Genomic DNA, 22,464 nt, shown 5'->3' with positions numbered 1-22,464 from the left:
ATCAATCTCCCATGGTGCCAGCCATCACATTCTGGTATTCCACGCTTTAGTTGGAAGAGGAAACAGGAACAGAGGGACAGGGAAGATTGGCAAAATACACGGTGTCTCCAGCTTCATCTCACAAAGCAGATGTTCGCGGGGGCACTGGGCTTCCTGGGGTGAGGGTGCCTGGTCCTTTTTTCCTACACCCACTTCCTCTAGAGCCCTTGATATTTTGTCAGGCCCCACTGGCAGACCTCACAGCAGGCTCACCATCTGTGTTTATTACAAACTGTTTAATTGCTTCTTATCCCAATAACTTTACAAATATAGAACCACATGCCAGTCTGGGGGTGCTCTGCAGTGAGTCACTACAAACTAGCCCAGGCATAGCTTAATGCCGCTGAGATCCATCTAGGAGCAGTCCCAGCAGTGGCCTCAGCCATGTGGGTACAAGGGCCTTGGAGGAGGGCTGCCAAGTGTAACCAGGGGACCCGGTTTCAGGTCTGTGGAGGTGCTTCGACAGCACGATGCTCATTCTCTGTCCGAAGTGTCTCCATGTACTTCCGCATCTTCTCAACCATCCAGGAGGGCAGGACAAAGGATTTCAGCTCCTCTAACTTCAGGTCCAGGCATCCTCTGGAACAGACATTGAGGAGGAGAGTTGGAGCAAGGGAGGATGTAGGTCCATGTTCATCCCAGTGGGGAGGGGAGAGCAGAGACTACTGGTTTTACCTGTAGTCATCGCTGGCAGCCAGGTCCCGGATGTCCTCCTCAATGAGAAGGTAGGCCTAGAGTAGGAGCAAAGGAGAGTCATCATTGCCTACGGTTCATTTCAGTCAACTCGATTAGCACTTTATTAAATGTCTGCTTAAAGTAAGGGCTGGAAGGGAGGGGCTGGTAGTCACAGTTTATAATTTAGCAATGGAGAGAGTAGGGAGAGACTGTCTGTCTGGGGAACAGTTCCTTGAGGCATTCTTTCACTTAAGTTGAAACTTTCTGGGTGCGAGAGTGGGCAATGGTGACTAATTTATCTATAGCTGCCATCTCTTGTAAAAAGGGACCCTGAGGTGTTTTAAAATTAAAGGGCCAATAAAAAGGAACACACTTGAGTCAGTGCTAATGAGGTGGAGGAGCCTAGAGCCTATTATACAGAGTGAAGTAAGTTGGAAAGAGAGAAACAAACATTGTATATTACCCATATATATGGAATCTAGAAAGATGGTACTAATGATCCTATTTGCTGGGCAGTGATGGAGGTACAGACATAGAGAACAGACTTATTGACATGGGGGCGTGCGGAGTAAGAAGGAGACGGTGGGACAAACGAAGAGAGTAGCATGGAAACATATACACTAACATATGTAAAACAGATAGCCAGTGGGAATTTGCTGTATGACTCACGGAACTCAAACTGGGGCTCTGTGACAACCTAGTGGGATAGGATGGGGTAGGAGGTGGGAGGGAGGCTCAGGAGGGAGGGGACATATGTACCTATGGGTGATCCATGTTGATGTATGACAGAAACTAACACAATATTGTAATTATCCTTCAATCACAAAAGGGCCAGAGAGCCAGCAAAATACACATGGAAACAGGAAATCAGAAGGAAGCCATGTGTGAACCCTGGAACTAAGATAAGCTGGTTTTGAACTCTGAGGCAAAAGGGCAAACACGACAAACTGCACTGCTGTCCAGGCGCTGGGGTGTTGGTCCGGGGCCTGCAGAATTGCTTTGGCACAATGCCACGATCGGCCTTGGGAGAGCCCTCTTGTGAATTTACCACGTGGGCGATGATGTTCATCACATGAGTCTTCTGTGGGAGGCGTTTCTTTCCAGTCTTAGGGTCAGAAATAACTGTGTGTCCCTTGAGTCATTTGACTGTCTTCACCTCAGGGGCAAAGGAACTGAATTTGTGAAAACCTATAGACATGCACTGGTCTCCCAGTCTGGTAACTTAAAATTCCCCTGCCTTTTTTTCTTAAAACAACAACAATCCTTTTTTATAACTAGTCTTGCTCCTGCCTTAATTTTCGATCCGGCCTTTCCTTTTTTCCTCTCTTTTCTTATTTATGTTATGTGTTCACAGTAAGCTTCCTAAAATCTTTTTTGAAAGAGAGTATAGCATAAATATTAGGAAATAAAAGGCAGCCAGGTAGGGGATGGTGCAGGGGCTTGCAAGGCCACTGAATTCTAACAGGAGCAGTCCCAGCAGTGGGGCTAAGTGCATCTTCAGATGAGAGACAGTGCGTGTGATGGACACACCCCACCATGACAGTTTTAGAATACATGAGAAGATGATTTTCCTAAGGATGTTGCTTGATCTGAGCTGAGAACTCTTCAAGTAGAAGTGATTCTGAAAGGGGCTGCCAGGTGTGGCAAACAAGTTTCACTGCATGTGCTAATTTTTTCTGACAAGGGGTACAGTCTGGGGCAGTGCTGAGAAGAGATTCCATAGTTGCGTCTGATGGCAGAGTTGTGATGGAGGGGTGAAATCTATCGACAGGCAGTGCATGATGGGAAAGAGTGTTAAGTGTGTCTTGTACTTGCTATTCTTACGTACAGCTAATATGAACTACATAAGAGGGTGCCATGGGAGGGGGAGGGGGCAGTGTGTGGGAGACCCGGGCACAGGAGAGGAAAGGCAGGGGCTAGACGGGTCTTCAGCATGAAGGAACGGGCCCTCTCTACTCTTACAAGTCTCCTTTCTCATTTGTTGGGTGTGGACTCTCTCAGGTTTGGAGGCAGCTGTCACCAACAGCCCTGGTCCCTGGGCTGGTGGGTCCCTGGCAGTGGCACGTGTGAACAGTGCTTACCATCTTTCCCCCTGTTGCCCGCATATGGTGCTGCTCAGCCAGCCAGTGCTTGTCCTGGGGGTCAGCTGCATACTGTGAGGGATGAAGCCACAGGGGGAGACATTAGTCTGGTGTGATGGGAATTTTTCATTTGGTTCAGAACATACTTTTAGCCTTTGGGGCTTTCTTACCAACAAGACCTCTGGTGGCTAGAGAGGGCTCACTGACTTCTTCAGAGCAAACAGGGCTGAGTCCAGGAGGCCAGGGAAAGGGGCCCAATTCCCAGAGATTTAATACACTTCTAATTCCTTTCCCTTAAAAAAAAATTTTTTTTTTTGTTTTTTCTTTTGGCCAAGACTCAAGGCTTGTGGGATCTCAGTTCCCCAACCAGGGACTGAACCTGGGGCATGGCAGTGAAAGAATGGAGTCCTAACCACTAGACCACCAAGGAACTCCCCACTTTGCTTTACTTTACTTTTTTATCTTTTATTATAACATCAAGGGGCTGCCCTGGTAACTCAGTTGGTAAAGAATCTGCTTGCAATGCAGGAGACCCAGGTTCAATCCTTGGGTGGGGAAGATCCCCTGGAGAAGGAAATGGCAAACTACTCCCATATTCTTGCCTGGGAAATCCCATGGACAGAGGAGCCTGGCAGGCTACAGTGGGGGTTTGCCAAGAGTTGGACATGATTTAACGACTAAACCACCACCATAACATCAAAGATTAGCCCTGCCAAGGGCTCTGAGTTGAACACTCAGAGTTGTTTCTCTCTACAGAAATCTTTAGTAAAAGGCAAAAGATATATTCGATTTCAAGAGAAACCAGAGTATCCTCCCTTTCCTTCCTTAAAACATAGCACCTCTGGCAACTGGTCAGACTGGTGACTATGTTTGAGAGCTGTACTCCTCTGTGAAGAAGTGATTGGAGGTGGCTTACAACATATGTGGTTATTAAGGTGACCAAATTTTCTAAAACCAAAGTGAGGACACTTTATGCCCTGGAGGCAGAAGAACATCATGAGTAAGAACTTAATTGTGGGGTTCAGAGCTCAGCCCATAGGGAGCGCGTGTGGCGTGGAAGGTTGGAGATGAGCATATGCACAGGTAGCCAATTTGGCCTGGTGGGCTTTTAGGGGGTGGCAGGTTAAAAAAACAAGAAAGAAAGGAAAAAAAACTTGGTTCATAAATCTCAGTTTCTTCTACTTATTAGGTGGTGTAAATCGAGGCAATGATTTCTTTGAGACTCAGTTTCTTCATTTGTAAAACAGAGAGTATTAACACTTATAGGATTGTTGTTAAAATTAACAGAGTCAGCACATCCCTGGTGGTCCAGTGGATTAGAATCTGCCTGCCAATGCAGAGGACATGGGTTCAGTCCTGGTCGGCGAAGAGCCGACATGCTGGGGAGAAACTAAACCTGTGCGCCATAATTACTGAGCGCGCATTCAGCAGCTACTGAAGACCGAGCGCCTGGAGCCTGTGCTCCGCAACAAGCAAAGCCACTGTGATGAGAAGCCCGCACACCACAACTCGGGAGTAGACCCTGCTTGCCGCAACTAGAGAAGGTTGGACACAGACCCAGTGTAGCCAAAAACAAATAAATAATATTAAAAAACAAAAAAAAGAAGGGCTTCCCTGGTGGCTCTGTGGTGAAGAGTCCACCTGTCAATGCAAGGGATGTAGGTTCCATCCCTGATCTGGGAAGACCTCACATGCCGAGGAGCGACTAAGCCCACGCACCACAACTATTGAGTTTGTGCTCTAAAGCCTGGGAGCCTCAACTACCGAAGCCCGTGTGTCCTAGAGCCTGAGCTCTGCAACAAGAGAAGCCAAGGAATGAGAAGCCGGTGCATCGCAACTAGAGAGTAGACCCTGCTCTCCGAAAACAGAGCAAAGCCTGTGCAGCAACAGAGACCCAGCACAGTCAAAAATAAATCTTAAAAAAAAAAAAAGTTAAATGAGGGGGACTTAATAACATGGACAAATCTCTTAAGGTATTATTCCCTAGATTTATAGTGGTCAGCACACTTTTTCTTAAATACTTTAGGCTTTGCTGGTCACGTAATCTTTATTTTTTCTTTTTAAATTACCCTTTAAAAACGTCATCACTCTGCGTTGGACAAAAACAGGCTACAGATTGGATTTGGCTCCAGGCTATGCAGCTTGCTTTACATTAGACTGTAAGCTCTGTGAGGGCAAGGAGCTGTGTGTGTCTGTTTTGCCCACTGCTGTATCTCTGCAGTCTGAGACTGCTCAGTACTCAATAGGTATTTAAATGACTGAATGAATTTCGGGGTGAAAAAAAAATTAGAGCAATATATATAGTATAAGACCAATAACATTAACAAAACATCAGTGAAGGACAAGGAGACACACACACACACGGGACTGAAAACTGCTACCATAGTGCTGGGGTGACCTTCAGGGAGAAGAGTCAGAGTCAAGGGTGAAGCGGAGTTTGGTGCCTTGTTCCCTATGAGCTTTAGTGTATTGTTTGAATCTTTTTACAAGAATGGGTTTATGTATTATTTCTATAATTTAAAAAAGTTAAAAACAAAAAGGAAATTTGCAAAATGCCTTTAGAAGGACAAAAGAATGGGCAAAAGGTATAACGGGCAGTTTATAGAAGAAACACAAAAACTCTAAATGGATGAAAAGATGCTTATCATCAGTCGTAAAGAATTAAAAGTAAAAAACCAAAAACTTTTCCCCTCCACTTATTATTCTGAAAAGATTAAAGTAAGAGAGTATCTACTGGCCATGAGTTTATTACCAACGATAGGTCTAAGAACTGGGAAAGCATGCTGGTAATGACAATTTACTGAGCCCTTGCTATGTTGGCATTGTCTGGGGGCTTTACTGTGCTTTATCTCTCTCTCTCTTTTTTTTAATAGAGGAAGTCCATTTTTTATTTTTATTTTTTGAAGTATAGCTGATTCATAATATCATACTAATTTCAAGTGTACAACACAATGATTCAACGTTTTATAGACTATACTCCTTTTAAAGTTATTACTACTGACTTCCCTGGCGGTCCAATGGTTAAGAATCTGCCTTCTAATGCAGGGGATGTGGGTTTGATCCCTGGTCAGGGAACGAAGCCCGTGAGTCACAACTAAGACCTGATGCAGCCAAGTAAGTATTAAAAGGAAAAGTTACTACAAAAAAAGGCTATATTTTACTGCATTCTCTCTTAATTCCACCAACCATAAAAGGCTGGTTTGCATCCTTCTCATTTTACAGAGGACAAAACAGGCTCAGAAATGTGGAGCCACTTGCCCAAGGTCACATGCTAGTCAGTAATGGAACAGGACTGAGATGATACTCTAAACCATTGCATAAAAGGAACTGGAAGTAGGTCTAAGAGCATATCCATTTGGCAATGACGCCAGCGAGGGTCTTGGACAAGGTGGATCTTACAGAACAGTCAGGCAGAGAAAAGGGTGGGGGTGCTGGGGGAAGGTCATCAAAGGAACAGCAGGACTGAAGACACTAGGGAGGAAAATGAAGTAGTAGCACGCAGGCCAAAACACAGGTTGAAAATCCCCAAACTAAGACCGGTAAGATAGAAGTAGGTTTACCCTTTAAAGAACTTGAACTTGCACCGAATGTAGCGCCCAGAGCCCATGATTCTGAGACCCCAGGAGCTGTTCTGACAAGGGGCACCGAGTCTTGCACGTAGGTGCAAAAACCATTAGCCTGAACACGTGCATGTTACCTTTTTTCTAATGTATTTGGATGCTCCTGTGACTGATAAAATACAAACTTATTTAAGAGCATGAATTCATGCCCTCCCAGCTCCATTATTTTCTCAAATAGTGGAGACCAAAGCATACCTCAGACGAGGAGTCCCCTCTTTGGAAAACGTTAGAACTGCTTGCAATCTCTTTATTTTGCAGACAAACGAATACAGCAGTGGTTAAGAGCTCAGGATTTGCAGGAGACAGAATCCTGACTCACATCCAAGCGGTAACATAAGTGTAGCACTTAAAACCATGTTTGACACGCAGCAAATAGACGAGGACAGGAGCTATGTTATGAGGCACAGAGGTGTTGAGTCAATTACAAAAGGTAAAGGTTAAGGGCAGAGGGGCCACTAGAACCCTGCTGCCCTGGCTCCTGGGTCAGGGTTTACTCCAGGTTCCTCTGGGCCATGGAGAGCTCCCAGTGCCGCCTACTCCACGGACAGGGTTGGCCCGACTCCTGGCACTCACGTACCTTAAAGAGGTGTGGGTGCTTGATGTAGATTCTCCCTCGGGTGCCCCCCATCCCCAGGGCCCTGCAAGGCAACAGACGAGTGGTGAGGATCTCAACAGGTGTGGTGCTCAGGGGGACCCCTCAGGGCCCCCTCCCTCAGCACCAATTCCGTATAGACTTACTTGTTGGCTCGAGATCCCAACACGAAGGTGGTAGATTCGTTCAGCCGAGCTGGGTCCCACTGTGCAAAAGACAGAGGCTGGTGAGGTGGAGGTTTATCTGGTGGGCAGGACAGAAACTCTCCCCCGCCCTCTCCTACCATCATCCTTGACCATTACTGAACAAACAGCTGATTTAAGAAACTGAATACTTTTAAAATACTGCACACTGTGCTATATACTGTGGCGAGGGGAATGGGGGACTGGGGCTAAGGGGATGAATCAGGGACAGTCTCTGTTCTCCACAGGGTCACAGATGCACATGTGGACAATGATACCTCTATACGGTGGGCAGTGACACAGACGAGTGCAAGGCCTGATGGGAGTCAAGGGGAGGGTAACAGAAGGGCTTCCTTGAAGGGTGACTCCCAAGGTGGTGCTGGCAGAGAGCACAGCTGGACAGTGAGAGGGGAGGCAGGAGGGGTAGCGCAAACAGGCAGGTGACGGTTGGGGAGCTCGTGGGAGAAACCACAGCAGCTGTGTGCTGCTGAAAGAGTGAGCATTCGGGAGTGGCAATGGATGGGGCTGGGGGGAAGCAGAGCGGGGCTGGGGGCGCTCGTTCACTATGTGGACGGCTTTTTATTTATTTATCCTGGAGGTGATGGAGTCACTGAAGGCCTCTAGGCAGGAAGAGCTGGATCTGCGTTCATGATAGCTTGCTCTTCTGTAACTAGGCTAACGGGCGTGAAGTGGCTCGACTATAGGAGGGGTGGGCAGTTAGAGGCAGTTGTACAGAGCAGTTTGGAAAATGAGGAGGGAATTCCCTGGTGGTCCAGTGGTTAGGACTCTGTGCTTCCACTGCAGGGGGGATGGGTTTGATCCCTGGTTGGGGAACTTAAGGTCCTGCATGCCAGTTTGGCCAAAAAAAAAAAAAGGAAGATGAGGGCCGCAGTAGTAGGATGAAGGAAGAAGAGGGAATAGGAACCTCTTTAGGGAATTTATTTGGGAGGCAGAATCAGCCGGGACTGGATGTAGGGAGGGGAAGGGAAGGAAGAGGCAAAGATGCCTCAAGAAGAGAAGGTTGAAGTGGGTCTGGGAGAAAGATTCTGATTTCAACTCTGGATACGCTGAGTTTGAAATCCTATGGAGATTCCAGGCCAAGAGCTCCAGCAGACAGTAGGATATACAGGTTTTAAACTAGAGGGAAAGGTGGGGGTACAAACCAAGAGGTAAGGCAACTTCAGCAAGTACTAGTCCCCAAGATCTAACAAGCGTGGATGCTTTAGGTCATCCAGAGAGAAACCTGAGGTGGAGAAGTGGGCAATGGAGAGAATTCTGGGGAATGCCCACTTAGACAGGCCACTGCAGAGGAAGGACTCACTGGAGAGAGAGCAGGGGTGTCTGGAGAGGAAGACAGAGCTCTAGGAGGCTGCGGGATCACCGGCTCCAAGGAAGCAGAGGTGAAGAAGGCAGGCATGGGCACTGGGGGAGGCAGCGGGCCAGTACAATAACAGGGGGACCATTTCCACTGGACACAGCCTCAGTTTGGATGGTGGAGCTTTCACCTATCATTTATGACTGGACGGTGGGCTTGCATGTATGATTTTAGTTGAAGAAAAGATTCTATTCTTACACCAGTCATAATGGCCATCACCAAAAAATCCATAAACAACAAATGCTGGAGAGGGTGTGGAGAGAAAGGAACCTTCCTGAATTGTTGCTGGCGACATAAACTGGTATAGCCACTATGGAGAACGGTATGGAGGCTCCTTTAATAACAGCTACCATATGACCCTGCAATCCCACTCCTAGGCATATATCCAGAGAAAAACTTGCTCCCCAAAGATACATGCACCTCAGTGTTCACTGCAGCACTGTTTACAATGGCCGAGACATGGAGACAACCTAGACCTCCATCAGCTGAGGAGTGGATAAAGACGACGTGGCACGCACACAATGGAATACTATTCAGCCATTAAAAAGAATGAAATAAGGTCATCTGCAGCAAACTGGATGCAACTAGAGAATGTCACACTGAGAGCAGTCAGGCAGAGAAGGAAAAATATCATGGGACACCACTTACATGTGGAATCTAAAAAGAAACGATACAAATGGAATGACTTACAAAACAGAAAGCGACTCCCAGACTTAGAAAACGAACTCATGGTTGCTGGCGGAGGGGTAGAGGGTGGGGCAGGGAGGGAAGGGACAGCTAGGGACTTTGGGAATGGCATGCATACTCTGTTATGTTTAAATGGATAACAAACACCTGTACAGCATGTGGAACTCTGCTCAGTGCTATGTGGCAGCCTGGATGGGAGGGGGGTTGGGGGAGAATGCATACATGTACGTGTATGGCTGAGTTCCTTCACTGTTCAGTTGAAACTATCACAACATTGTTAATTGGCAGACCCCAAAACAAAAAGTTTTTGGTGTTAAAAATATTAAAATTAAAAAAAAAAAAAAGCCTGCAAACAACTGTTCTGGAGGCAACAGAAGCTAAAGTTTTAAGAACCCAGACTGGTGTCCCTGGACCTTGGCTTTACACAGCTCTGCCACTTACTCGGTATGTGACTTTGGGCAACTCTGTAGTCCTTAGTATCTTCAAGCGTATCAAATGTGTAGGGTAACAGATAAAATAATTTCTGCCATGAGGTAGGAAAGGAAGCTCATGAACCATAGAAAGGTAACAGAATCTCTCTCAACAGGTTGTGATAAAGATTAAATGAGGCAATCCATACCAAAGATGTAGGGCAGTGCCTGTGACATATTAAGTGCTGGGTAAGTCTTGGTGACGCCGAGCTTTTGCAGGGAGAAGGCTGCAGCAAAGACCAAGCCCTCTCTTTGTTTTGCCCCTAATTTCGATCCTTACTTGGGATCCTCCTGGAAGCCAGAGTGGGGAGGTAGGCGGGCGGGTACAATGGCTCTGGCGCACACATCCTTCACCCAGCCCCACCCCCTTTCCCTCAAGGGGGAGCACAGAGCTTGGACTGGGGTCTCCCTGGGACAGCAGTCACTGCCATGCTCACAGCATCATACCTTGGGGCCCTCCCGGCGAATTGGTTCACAGGATTTTGGTTTCCATCTGCTTGGAGGGAAAGAGGAAAGGTGAATTCTCCGAGATAGGGCCTAGGACTGCAAGAAAGTTTGCTGCTACCGGTGGGAGCTCCTCATACACTCTCACTCCAGCCCTAGGGAGACTGCTGCCTGGTCCCCGTTAGAGGGGGTGCAAAGGGAAAAAGAATGGGTCCTAGTCCACTCGAGGACTCGCTCTGACACCATCTAGCCGTGTGGGCAAGTCCGGGAACCTCTCTGGGCTGCAGTTTCTCACCTGTCTGAAGAGGTAACAGTAGCAACTCCCAGTCTTGTGTAAGTGAGGAATGAACTTGCTTCAGGCAGGAGACAAGTCTAAGGTATAAGGATTACACTAATCCATCTCTTAAGCTGGTGGTTTCAAACTATCTCCATCTCTCTTAACCAGATCAGTGCGGCTCCTCCTTACCCTACCCCCAAACCTCGGCCACGCCATGCAGCTTGCAGGATCTCAGTTCCCTGACCAGGGAGGCTTTATCTTTTTTACATATTGGTATTAGGCTTCCACGTAAAGCTGTTTGAAAAAGATTCTGTTCCTTCAACAGTCTTTGAAAATGACCATCCTGGAGGCAATGTGGTATAGTTTTGCCTTTTATTAGCCGTCTGACTTTGGGCAAGTAATTGTGAGTCTGTTTCCTTATTTGCAGAATTAATTATACCTTTGTCAGAGGGTGGTTGGAAGAATTAAAAGGAAACGTATATATTAGGTGTTCAGACCAGTGATGGCATATTACAAGCATTCGTGTGTGTGTGCTAAGTCACTTCAGTCGTGCCTGACTCTGTGTAGCCCACGCCAGGCTCCTCTCTCCATGGAATTCTCCAGGTAAGAGTACTGGAGTGTGTTGCCACGCCCTCCTCCAGGGGATCTTCTTGACCCAGGGATCAAACCCACATCTCCTGAGCCTCCTGCACTGCAGGTGGATTCTTTACAGCTGAGCCACTGGGGAAGCCCCACAAGCATTTGGTACATACAAATAAAACAAAATTCTGGTGTTTAAAGAAAAACTTTGGTGTTTAATGAAGCTGGGCTGAACTGTTCTGGGGTAAAAGCAAGATACGACACCCTCCTCGCTGCCTTCTTCCCTCAGCCCTCAGACTAGAGAACTCTCCTTCCTGGGTTCTTGCACAGATGAGTCTGAGTCTGCCAGGCTGCCAGGTGGTGGACTCCGGCCTCCCTCCTCCAGGCCCACCCCCGCGCGCTCCTCCCTGCGGCTCTGCTGGCCTCTACTCATACCATGCCCGCAGCGGCGGGGTCGACTCCGGCCCCCCCCCCGCCCAGGCCCACCCCCGCGCGTTCCTCCCCGTGGCTCTGCTGGCCTCTACTCACACCATGCCCGTGGCGGCCCGGTCGTTTGCCAGGATGTGTCCCGGAGGCCGTCCCTTCCGCTGCCACAGAGAACAGAACAGCCGTGAGAGGCCTGGCCCTGTGGGAGCCCCCAGCCCACGGGCAGGACCAGGGTCACCTGAAGGAGGCGGCTTCCCTGCGAGGCCAGATGACGCTCGGGGGTGAGCGGGAAGGGTGACTGTGCCTAGGACTCCTGCCTCTCACGCTAGAAAGGCCCCAAGGGGTGCTGAGGAAGCCCACCCTCTTCTGGAGCTGCAGGGCCTTTACCCAGGCAGAAAATGAGGAGACGGTTCACCTTTTTGGGAATGGGGCTTCCTCGGAGGGCACACTCCTCTTCTGCCTGCCGGCCACGCTGGGGGTGGGGAAGGGAAGGGAGTCAGATGGAGGCCACTGCCCGGGAGCTGCAGGTCCCCGGGGCCGCAGAAGACAAAAGCCCTGGAACACACCCTCTGGCACCCCCCTGAGCCAGGACTCAGCAGCCCTCTTGGCACGATGCTATTCAGACCTGGTCCCACAAACAGGGGTCCGTGCAGCCTCCTTGGGGCTACAGAGCTCTCCAGCCTCCCAGTCTGATTGGTCCTCCCTGCAAAACACTGGCACACAGGGACTCTAACCTTTATCCCTGGAAGCTCATGTGTCAGTCTGGGTATTACTTTTTCTCCATCTGAAAACAGTAGTTTAGCCTGAAGGGAAAAGACAAAAAAAAGTGTTATCAGTCACTCGTTTGGTGGGTAAACCTATCTACCTCCACTAGACACAACTTCAAACTCTGTTAAAACTTTTTCATGGTCAGTACAAAGGGACCCTGAAATAGTTATACAAATAAACACCTTTTTTGAAAACCCTGAATAATGAAGGATCATTACTGGAAAATTACAAAAATGTAAATAAGCAAAAATTAAAAAAAAAAAATCTGAAACCTCAGTTCCCACAGAATACTATTAACATTTCAATGTAAGACTCTTCTTGACTTTTTCCATGTAAACATATGCTAAACATTTTTTTTCTAAGTATATGCACTGATATTAAACATGTTCCTCAGTAAGCTGCTGTTTTGTTTTGTTTTGTTTTGTTTTTAATAAATATTGAGTGCCTAGTATGTCAGTGCCGGAGACACAGCAATTAATAGCACAAGCAAGGGCTTTGCTCTTGTGAGCCTCATTCTATGGGTGATCTGGATGGCGAGCAAAGAAACAAACACATAGAAAGGGGACTTGGGACCATGATCAGACACAATCCGACTCATCTTCAAAAACCTGGGGCTGGCTGCTCTGAGGATAGAGGGGAGGAAGGCAAATGGGGAAGCAGCTCAGGGCTGAGCTGTATGTTTAGAATCATCAACAGCTACACTGGCTTCAAAGCCACAGGACCAGGTAAAGGCACCTGGAAGGACAGGGAGCCAGAGACGAGACGGGATTTGTGAACAAAACAAAACAAAGAGCGCCGCTCAGCTCTATGAGGGTTAAGTTGTAACCCACCGCAAGTAGACTGCACGCCGAGGGAAATTCGAGATGAAAAAGAGGCACTCTGTGCTTTGGGAAAACAGGTCCTCAGACAGATGAGATGCGTATCTCAGGTTCGAGGCCCTGGTCTTGCTCTCTTCTGAGGCTGTGCCTGAGCAGCTTGCCAGCCAACCTCCCAGAAGACATTACTCTCTCAACTCATGATAGTGAGGGACGGGGAAGCCTGGCGTACTGCAGTCCGTGGGGTCACCAAGAGTCGGACACGATTTGGCGACTGAACACCAACAACATAAGAGGACTGAACTCCAGTCTGCCCTTGCGGCTGCCGTCATGAAGCAAATTCCATCTCTGACAGCTAATGGCTCACAGTCAAGCACAGAATCTGGGTGATGTTGACAATTCCTATTAATAACAGCAGCTGACACATGCAAACAGGTTCACGACTATCTTGAGCACACAGCCATTTCTAGACCTGACGTCATGCCTCCTGACCACACCTTGGGAGGCAAGGAGGCAGAAAGGGTGGTAGTTCTCGTGACACCAAAAGGGGCTGTGACTACGTGATCAAGTCACCACGCGCTTACAGAGGCGAGCCAGATCTTAGCTGTTCTACCTCCTGCTTGTTCTAAGCCACAATTTCTTCATCTGTAAACTAGGAATTGAAATGTGCCTTCTGTACAGGTTTCTTCTGAGATGGAAACGAACTCATGCAGGTGAAAGTGTCTACCATAGTACTTGGCATCTAGTAGCTACCTCCCTTCCCTCTGTCTTCAAAGCTCCAAGCCCTAAGTAAGTAGCTCACTGGGTTTCCTTCCAAATACCACTCATGATGAGACCGTATGTCTTCGCCGAGCCCGGAGGGCTAACCCCTGTGCCTACATCTCTCTTCCTCTTTGATCTCACCTGCTCCAGGCAGCTCCGACAGGCCTCCTGGATCAGCTGCTCAGCATCCACTTCTTCCCCGACATTGTCTCGTACATTCAGTGCTGCCTTCTGGAAGAACTAGGGAGAAGTACAATAGAAGACAGAGCCAGAAGTCCTGCTGATTTGCATCAACGGGAAGGGAATTGTACATAAAATCTACCCTTATAAAGAAGAGAAGGGGCTTCCCAGGTGGCTCAGTGGTAAAGAATCTGCCTGCCAATGGAGGAGACACACAAGACACAGGTTCGAGGAAGATCCCCTGGAGTAGGAAATGGCAACCCATTCAAGTATTCTTGCCTGGAAAATTCCATGGACAGAGGAGCTTGGTGTCCATGGAGTTGCAAAGAGTCAGACATAACTGAGCGAGTAAGCACACACGTAAGCATGAAGAAGGGAAAGGCAATCATGACCATGCCGTGAGATCAGCCAGACTTAGATTCAGGTCCCTGGCTCTACTTCCCCTCTTCATCCACTCTTACAGAGGAGAACCATCATGGAGGTACTCAAAGAAGGGTCTTCACAGCAGTAATGTGTAGACAGTACAAAATCAAAGGATAACCTAAATGTCCAAGTACAACTGAAGTAAATTATGGACTATCTATACCATGAAGAAGTAGACAAGTATCAAAATCACAGTAAGGAAGGTACAGGAGAATATATTTTTGACACAAAAAGGTATTCATGATATATAGTAAAGTGAAGAAAGGAAGTTATTAAACAGTTTGGGATAGCATGAGACTAAAATAGCAAAAAGCAAGCATAGACAAAAGAACTGTGAGAATACACTGTATTAAAGTGGCGATATCATGATTGTTTTCTCTTTTTTTTTTTAACTATACCTCTTCTCAATTTCTATAATGTACATGTTTTACTTCCATAGAAGGAAAAAAAAAAAAGGCCAGTGCCTGAGATGAACAGGTCAGGGAGGCCAGAAAAGACCCAGTGGGAGAAAAGCCTACTTGAATCCTGACTTCACCCAATCTGAGAGAAACATCTGTAGGTTGGGAGGGGTAAGACTTGGCCAGGCGCCCGGCTATCAGCAGCCCCAGCTGGCTGGGGAAAGGAAAGGCAGAACGGTTCCTCCACCAGGTACGAGGGAGAGCTGGAGCCTGAAAGCACCAAGGGACAAGGTGACGCGAGGTCCAAACCGAGACACTGGGATACATCAAAGATAGTCCGTGTCTCTAGGAGAGAAGATAGGTTCTCTTCGGTAAATAGAAAAATTCTGAAACCTAAAACCCATGAACCCCCCTGGGAATACATCAAAGACAGAGTCCGTGTCTCTAGGAGAAAAGATAGGTTCTCTCCGGTAAATAGAAAACTTCTGAAACCTAAAACCCATGAACCCCCCTGGGAATACATCAAAGACAGTCCGTGTCTCTAGGAGAAAAGACAGGTTCTCTCCGGTAAATAGAAAACTTCTGAACCCTAAAACCCATGAACCCCCCGAGGGAGACAACCATGCGGAAGTGCAATCACTGACATATATGCCTTTGTTGTGTACACCAAACCAAGGAGGAGAGAGTGAAAGCACTGGATTAGAGAGCTCAAGAGTTTAGGAGGAAAAAAAAAAAAGAGTTTAGGGGGAAATTCTGCAGGCAAAATTAAGTGAAGTGATCAGGTGAGTCTGACTTCAAAACAAAAACTAAAAACTGGAGATTAATACTGGTGTTCAATGTCGACTAATGACTAAGTGAATGCTAAATGAAACAACATGGATACTTTACAAGCACCCTGTGAGGCGGGCAGTACAAGGAATACGTAGGCTAAGTGTGAGCCACCTCCGGATATGAGAATAAATGCGGAATTCTCAAGCACCATTGGTAGGAATGCAAAATGGCACAGAATTTCTGGAGAGAAGTTTTCTTGAGGGAAAACTGTTTCCTCCTTTATCCACCGATTTCATCTTTATAACTTTATCCTTTAGAAATACTCTCACAGGTGAACAAAGATATACATTCCAAGTGTTCAATGTAGAACTGTTTGTAATAGAGAAAAATGTAAATAATCCAAGTGTTTTACGGACTAGCTAACTGAACTGCAGTACATTCACACACTAGACTACTCTGCAACTGTTACAAAACAGTCAGCGTGAGCTACTATGTACTGACCTAGAAACATGACCAAAATATATTGTTGCACAACTGTGTAAAATGATCCTATGTATTTTTTAAACATGCATGTGCGTGCGCACACATACACACAAATAAATACAGGAGACTACATGATCATTATTAACAGTCTGGGATTCTGTAAGGTGAGTTTTAGTGATTTTTGGTTTTTACTTTTATTCAATTGATACTAATACCTATTACCTAGTCTACAATTAAGCTTTTTAAAAAAAATTGATTTATCTTTTATTGAAGGATAATTGCTTTACAAAATTCTGCCGTTTTCTGTCAAACCTCAACATGAATCAGCCATAGGTATATATATATATACCCTCCCCGTCCCACCCCTCTAGGCTGATACAGAGCCCGTTTGAGTTTCCTGAGCCTGACAGCAAATTCCCGTTGGCTATCTATTTTACATATGGTAATGTAAATTTCCGTGTTACCCTTTCTTTGCATCTCACTCTCTCCTCCCCTCTCCTCATGTCCATGTTTATTTTCTATGTCTATTTCTCCACTGTTGCCCTGTAAATAATACCATTTTTCTAGATTCTGTATATATGCATTAGAATACAGAATTTATCTTTCTCTTTCTGACTCACTTCACTCTGTATAATAGGTTCTAGGTTTACAATTAACCTTCTGCTGTATTTGCTATCACATAGCCATCTACCCATCCCATTTAATCCATCTATCACTCCATTTTCTAAGCTATATTATTAGAATATTTTTAAAGGGGTGTGCATTTAGTAGTAACAAGAATAAATCGATAAAATTAAACATTTCTTGGATAAGATCAGCCATTTCTAGAAGTTATTATTCTAAACATTCTTAAGAAAATGGGTAGCTGAGATTTGGGAATACTATTAAACAAAGTGACCTGATGAGGCTGATCAACAGCCTGGACTTATCCGAAGCTGTGATGTAATCAAGTCATTTGTACCTTGTTCTAAAAACAAGCGTGGCAAGGAGGTATCTTCACAGACAACGTGAAGCCACAAACTGTGTTTATTCAGCATGTGTCCAGGAGAGAAAGTTCCTGAATCATGGTATCCACTATCTGGACAAGCAACAAGGAAAGTGCTTTGGAGACAGATAATCCTGGTCTAGTCTTTTCCTAGTGGCTTAACCCCTTTATTTCTGCATATGCAAAGGTGCAGAGGTATAAGAATACTTGGGGCATCCTGGGAAGTGCAGAAGTTAGGGGCAGGAATAACTAGGTATACAGCAAGGGGTGGCTGCGGTCTGATCTCAGAGGGCCATATATGCCACATAAAGGAATTTGGATTTCACCCAGAAAAAAATGGAAAAGTCGTGGAGGGATTTTAAAGGATTTACATTTTAGAAATCACCGGATTTATGGAGGGTGGGCTGAAAAACGGAAAGAACAGAGGCAGTTAAGGATTACAGTGGGAGAAATAATGAAGGCCTGAACCAAGGCAGAGGCAAAGAAGAAGGGCAGGCTGGTCAGAGTGTGGGGTGGAATGTGCGGGACCCCAGGACTGAATTGGAAGATGCAGGAGGGCAGAGCCCACTGGACTCTGGTTTTTAAGTGGATGATGATCTCATTTAAATTGTCCCTGAGCTCCCGATGCCTCTGCTTGTTTCCATCTTCTTCATACCAAGTCAGAGGTGATTCTACCTTTACAGTTGCCTCTGGCAAATAACTTGGGAGTTATTTACTTCTCTTTTTCTTTTACCCGGCACTTCTGAATTACTGGCAAATCCTGTTTGCTACCTTTGAGACATACAGAATCTGACCTTTTCCTGGCACCCTTACTGCTAATACCCAAGCCACTATCATCTCAAGCCTCCTAACTGCTCCTCCTGAAGTCTACTCTCTCTATGACTGTCAGAGAGACTCTTTAAAAAATGTTCCTCATGAACTCTGCTCAAAACTCTCCAAGAGCCTCTGTTTTACTTGTAATAAAACCCAAAGTTCTGTCAACTGGGGGAAAAAAAGCACAACCTAAAAGTTGAGAGTTATGTTTTATTTGGCGGACAAAACTGAGGATTTAGGTCCAGGACACAGCATCTAAGACAGCTTTGAGAGACGGCTCCAAGAGGGCAAGGTGGGGAGCCAGGATATCGACACAGGAATTTTTGCAACAAAGAGCAGGTAGTCGGAACATCAAAAGATTACCGTTAAATAAAGAAAACCAGCTATGTCCAGTTAAGGAATTTAGTGCTTTCCTATGTACGGAAAGATGCAAGAGTCTGGGCTCACTGAAACCATTCTTTTGACGTGTGCCTCAGCTTCCTGGGGCCAGAATCCTGTGCTTTCTCAGTCCCGAGTCCCCTCGGGGTGCACTGTTGGGGGTGGTTGCAGCAGTTGACCACTAGATGGCGGGCATCCTGTTTCTACCCCGAGTTCCCTTGGGGCTCCAGGCAGGGGGGCTGTAAAGAGATGGCTTGATGGCTGCAGCATCCTTTGTTTTCTGATGTGGCAGGTAATACTTTTCATTCACAGTTCTCACTCCGGCTTCGAAGTTCTGCCTGAGCTGAGTCTGTTAGCGGTCTGGTCACCTCTCCTACTTCTTTCCTGGTTTGGTTGGCTCCCACCACACTGGCCACTCTGGTGCTTTGAACGTGCCAAGTATGCTCCTGGCTCAGGGCCTCTGCCCTTGTTCCCTTTGCCTGGATTGCTTTCCCTCCAGGTAAATGCATGACTTGTTCCTTCCTCACTCTTTTGGGTCTCTGCTCAAATGTCCTGTCTAGACACAATCTATGAAAGAGCACCTCTGTTCCCTACAGGTCACTGTCTTCTCCTTCTCTCTGGCATTCCCCGACAAAGGACACATTTATTTAAAGAGGGCAAGGACGCTGCCCATTTTGTTCCCTGTTACATCCTTAAGTGCCTAGAACAGTGCCTGAATTACGGTAAGTGAATAAGTGAAGTCGCTCAGTTGTGTCCGACTCCTTGTGACCCCACGGACTGTAGCCTACCAGGCTCCTCTGTCCATGGGATTTTCCAGGCAAGAGTACTGGAGTGCATTGCCAAGGGCTTAGTAAATACTTCTCGAATGAAAGAATAAATACAAGAGAAGATTTAGGAAGAAAAACAAACGAGTCCAGTCCTTAATATGCTGGGACTGAAGCATCTGTGGCAAATTCAGGTAGAGCCGTGCAGATTATTAATAGATATTAAAATGAATTTTAAACAGTAACAATGGTTATCTATTAAACAAGTACTAAAAACACTTGCATTCCAAGCACAGGCTGAGCACATTACACTCAAGTCATTTCATCCTCACCACAGCTTGGCACAACTAATGGAGCTGACCCTGTGGGGCCTTGGAGGACAGGGAGCAGACTCCTCTCCCATATCCTCTGCTTTAAAACTCCTCAATAACAGCATCTGATGCACATTTCCTGAGTTGTCTAATAGATGTTAAAACCACCATGAAGTGGAAGAAATGAACTACCTGATGAACATGAGCAGAGCCTAAGTGTTAATAATGTTACTCCCTGTGATACCACATGGCCACCTCACCATCAACCAATCAGAGAATTGTGCACAAGCTGATCACATACCCTGGGACGCCCCTCCCTCACTTTGTCTTTAAAAATGCTTTGCTGAAACTTATTGGGGAGTCTGGGTGTTTCAAGCACTAGTCTAGTCCCCGGAGGGCTTCCCTGGTGGCTCAGTGGTAAAGAACCCACCTGCCAATGCAGGAGATGAGGGTCTGAAGATCCCATGGCGAAGGAAATAGCATCCCACTCCAGTAGTCTTGCTTGGGAAATCCCATGGACAGAGGAGCCTGGTGGGCTACAGTCCATGGGGCTGCAGAGTCGGCATGACTTAGTGACTAAGTAACTATAACAGAAACAAACTAGCCCCCAGCCTCCGTGCTTGGCGCTGCCCAGCAGTAAGTGTTGCACTTTCCTTCACCACTACCTGCTGTCAGTAGATTGGTTTTACTGCGTGTTGGTGAGCAGACCCAAACTTGCTTGGGCTTCCTAGGCGGTGCTAGAGGTAAAGAACCCACTTGCCAATGCAGGAGACTTAAGAGACGCAGGTTTGATCCCTGGGTTAGGAAGATCCCCTGGAGAAGGATGTGGCAACCCACTCCAGTATTCTTGCCTGGAGAATCCCATGGACAGAGGAGCCTGGCGGGCTACAGTCCACGGGGTCACGAAGAGTTGGATATGACTGAAGTGACTTAGCACACACATGGGTGAGGAGACCCAAACTTGCTTTGGTAACAATAAGAGGTATTCAAATTACCCCCAAAGAGAAAAAACATTCTTGGAGTGGGGATTCCAAATTGGAAAACTTTAGGTATGTGTAGGTACTAGAAAGAGCTAGGAAGACTGTGATGCAAGGAAGGATCACCCATGAGTCTTAACTCCTATTTTTTTTTTCTGTCTCTGCATCCTTCTCACCTTCATGTACTTGTTGAAGACTGTCTGGATCTCCTCGTTGATGCTGGGCTGCAGGACAGCTCGGAGGAGGTCCATGGAGATGGCAGGATCTGTGAAACTGCAGAGGGAGGGAGGGGAATAAGCCACAGTCAGAAGGCATGTTCCAAACATTTCCTTTCCCAATCTGCCAATTACTGACATAAGATCCTTCAACAACAATAACAGATGGCTTTGGGACTTCCCTGGCAGTCCAGTGGTTAAAACTCTATGCTTTCACTATAGGAAGCACAGATTTGATCCCTGGTCAGGGAACTAAGATACTGCATGCCATGTAGTGTGGCTAGAAAAAGAAAAAAACAAACCACCCCCAAACAATCAGATGACTTTTACTGAAAACTAGCTATGTGTCCAAGTTCTGTGCAAACCACATAGACGTGGGACTTCATTTCATACTCATAACGCTATGAAATGGGCATTATTTTTAAAGTGTTTTAGTAGATATACTTAATACACTGTAAGTTTTAGTGAACATCCATTTAATCACTACTCAGGTCAAGACTTCCCAGATAGTACTAGATGTAAAGAATGCGCCTGAGATGCAGGAGATGAGGGTTCAATCCCTGGGTCTGAAGATCCCTCTGGAGGAGGGCATGGCTACCCACTCCAGTATTTTCGGTTGAGAATCCCATTGTGGGCTACAGTCCATAGGGTTGCAAAGACCTGGACACCATTGAAGCGAATTAGCATACACACACACACACACACACACACACACAGGTCAGGAAACATATACAGGTCAGGAAACATATACAACCAGCATCCCAAAGACCCGTCTTGTGCTCCCTCCCTTCCCTGAGATGGAGACTATGAGGCCCATGTTTCTCATAACCTCCATGCTATTCTGCCTCTTTGGCAGCTTTAAACACAAGAGCCATTGAATGTTAGGGACCTTGGGCATTGTCCCTAGGTTACACCCTAACCCTAATCAACACCCCTCCCCCTCGTTTTGAGTTCAGGGGGGAAATGACTTGCTCAAGATCACACAGAGAGTTACAGAATCTGAATCTCCTCTTTCTACTGGCTGATGAACTCTTTCTTAGCCCTGTGCAGTGGGGACCGCAAAGCTGCCCTCCACGCCAGTGCCTGGAAGAGACATGCCATCCGGGGCTAACCTTACCTTGTGGTCATCTGTGAGCGGCGGCCCCTCCGCTGCACCTGCCGGTGCTTGATCATTATGTTCCAAGGGTTCTGTGGGGACCAAGGGAGCAGATGTCACCGAGGTCCGTAACACTGGCGTGGAGGTGGAGCGTGGGTATTAAGTTACACCTCAGACATTCCTGCTTCTCGGGTGCTTTCACCGTCTCTGCCACCTTGGGGGTAGGGCGGTGCGGGGGAAGGCCCGGCCGGGGAAGAGGAACCGAGGGAAAGTTTCCTGCCTCCAAAGTCCCAACCCTACTTTTCAGAAAAGGGTGGAGGAAGGAGACCAGTGTTTACCGAGGGTCTACTCTGCCAGATGATGTGCTGGGAGCTTTACCCGCATTTATTATCCCTCCCCCCGACAACTTTATGAGGCAAGAGCTAAGCATCTCCATCTTCCTGAAGATAAAACTGGGGCTCAGGGGCTTGACAGGGCCGGCCCACGTCACCTAGCTTTAGGAGGGCGGCACCAGAATTTGAAGCCAGGTCGTCGGACTGCGACAATGCCAACCCCCTCGGTAGATCAGCCGCCGCGTTCTCTCCCCCGCGGGCCAGGGTCCCAGGAGCCCGAGGCCCTGCCGGGCCCGAGCCCAGGCCCGGCCGGGGCCTCCCCGGGGGCGCCCTCACCGTGAGAACCAGCTGCCCCGCTGCGCCCGCGTCTCCCAGCTCGGGGCCACCCCGCTCTGCCCCGCCGGGTCCCCGCGGCTGCTCAACGTCGCCAGTGGCCCCCATGGCGCCACGGGCCCCCACAACTTCAGTCCGACTCTGCCACCGGCCGGAAAGTGGCCCCGTGACGTCATTGGAGCGCGCCGCCCTCAGGCTCCGGAAGCGCGACGC

General features: G+C 47.3%; 1 protein-coding gene and 1 pseudogene across 3 annotated transcripts; both read right to left on the bottom strand.

The window, feature by feature from the left end:
• Nucleotides 1–256: 256 nt before the first annotated feature.
• On the bottom strand, nt 257–22,417 carry DNTTIP1 (deoxynucleotidyltransferase terminal interacting protein 1). 3 transcript variants are annotated; one of them, XM_005214554.5, is made up of 13 exons: nt 22,255–22,417; nt 21,608–21,678; nt 20,452–20,548; nt 13,934–14,032; nt 12,182–12,250; nt 11,863–11,919; nt 11,550–11,608; nt 10,169–10,217; nt 7,154–7,212; nt 6,993–7,053; nt 2,796–2,867; nt 715–770; nt 257–618 (listed from the first exon to the last, which is right to left on the bottom strand). In XM_005214554.5, exons 1-13 carry the CDS (start codon nt 22,357–22,359, stop codon nt 480–482), a joined length of 993 nt encoding a protein of 330 aa, XP_005214611.1. In that variant the 5' UTR covers nt 22,360–22,417; the 3' UTR covers nt 257–479. The 3 variants fall into 3 exon arrangements, with proteins under 3 accessions (XP_005214611.1, XP_059748435.1, NP_001092346.1); XM_059892452.1 differs by lacking the exon at nt 22,255–22,417 and adding an exon at nt 22,077–22,244; NM_001098876.1 differs by having other exon boundaries at nt 261–618; nt 10,169–10,214; nt 22,255–22,399.
• On the bottom strand, nt 3,500–3,605 carry LOC112449416 (uncharacterized; annotated as a pseudogene).
• Nucleotides 22,418–22,464: the final 47 nt, after the last annotated feature.

This window comes from Bos taurus, chromosome 13 (genome assembly GCF_002263795.3).
Source record: "Bos taurus isolate L1 Dominette 01449 registration number 42190680 breed Hereford chromosome 13, ARS-UCD2.0, whole genome shotgun sequence".
Classification (NCBI taxonomy): domain Eukaryota; kingdom Metazoa; phylum Chordata; class Mammalia; order Artiodactyla; family Bovidae; genus Bos; species Bos taurus.
This window is presented reverse-complemented; position numbering and strand designations above follow the sequence as displayed.

Coding starts and splice junctions, on each gene's coding strand:
- DNTTIP1 (XM_005214554.5), bottom strand. CDS start 22,359: ATGGGGGCCACTGGCGACGTTGAGCAGCCGCGGGGACCCGGCGGGGCA. Junction 2,868..6,992: donor AGCACCCACACCTCTTTAAG/GTACGTGAGTGC, acceptor CATCCCTCACAG/TATGCAGCTGACCCCCAGGA. Junction 771..2,795: donor GGGCAACAGGGGGAAAGATG/GTAAGCACTGTT, acceptor CTCCTACTCTAG/GCCTACCTTCTCATTGAGGA.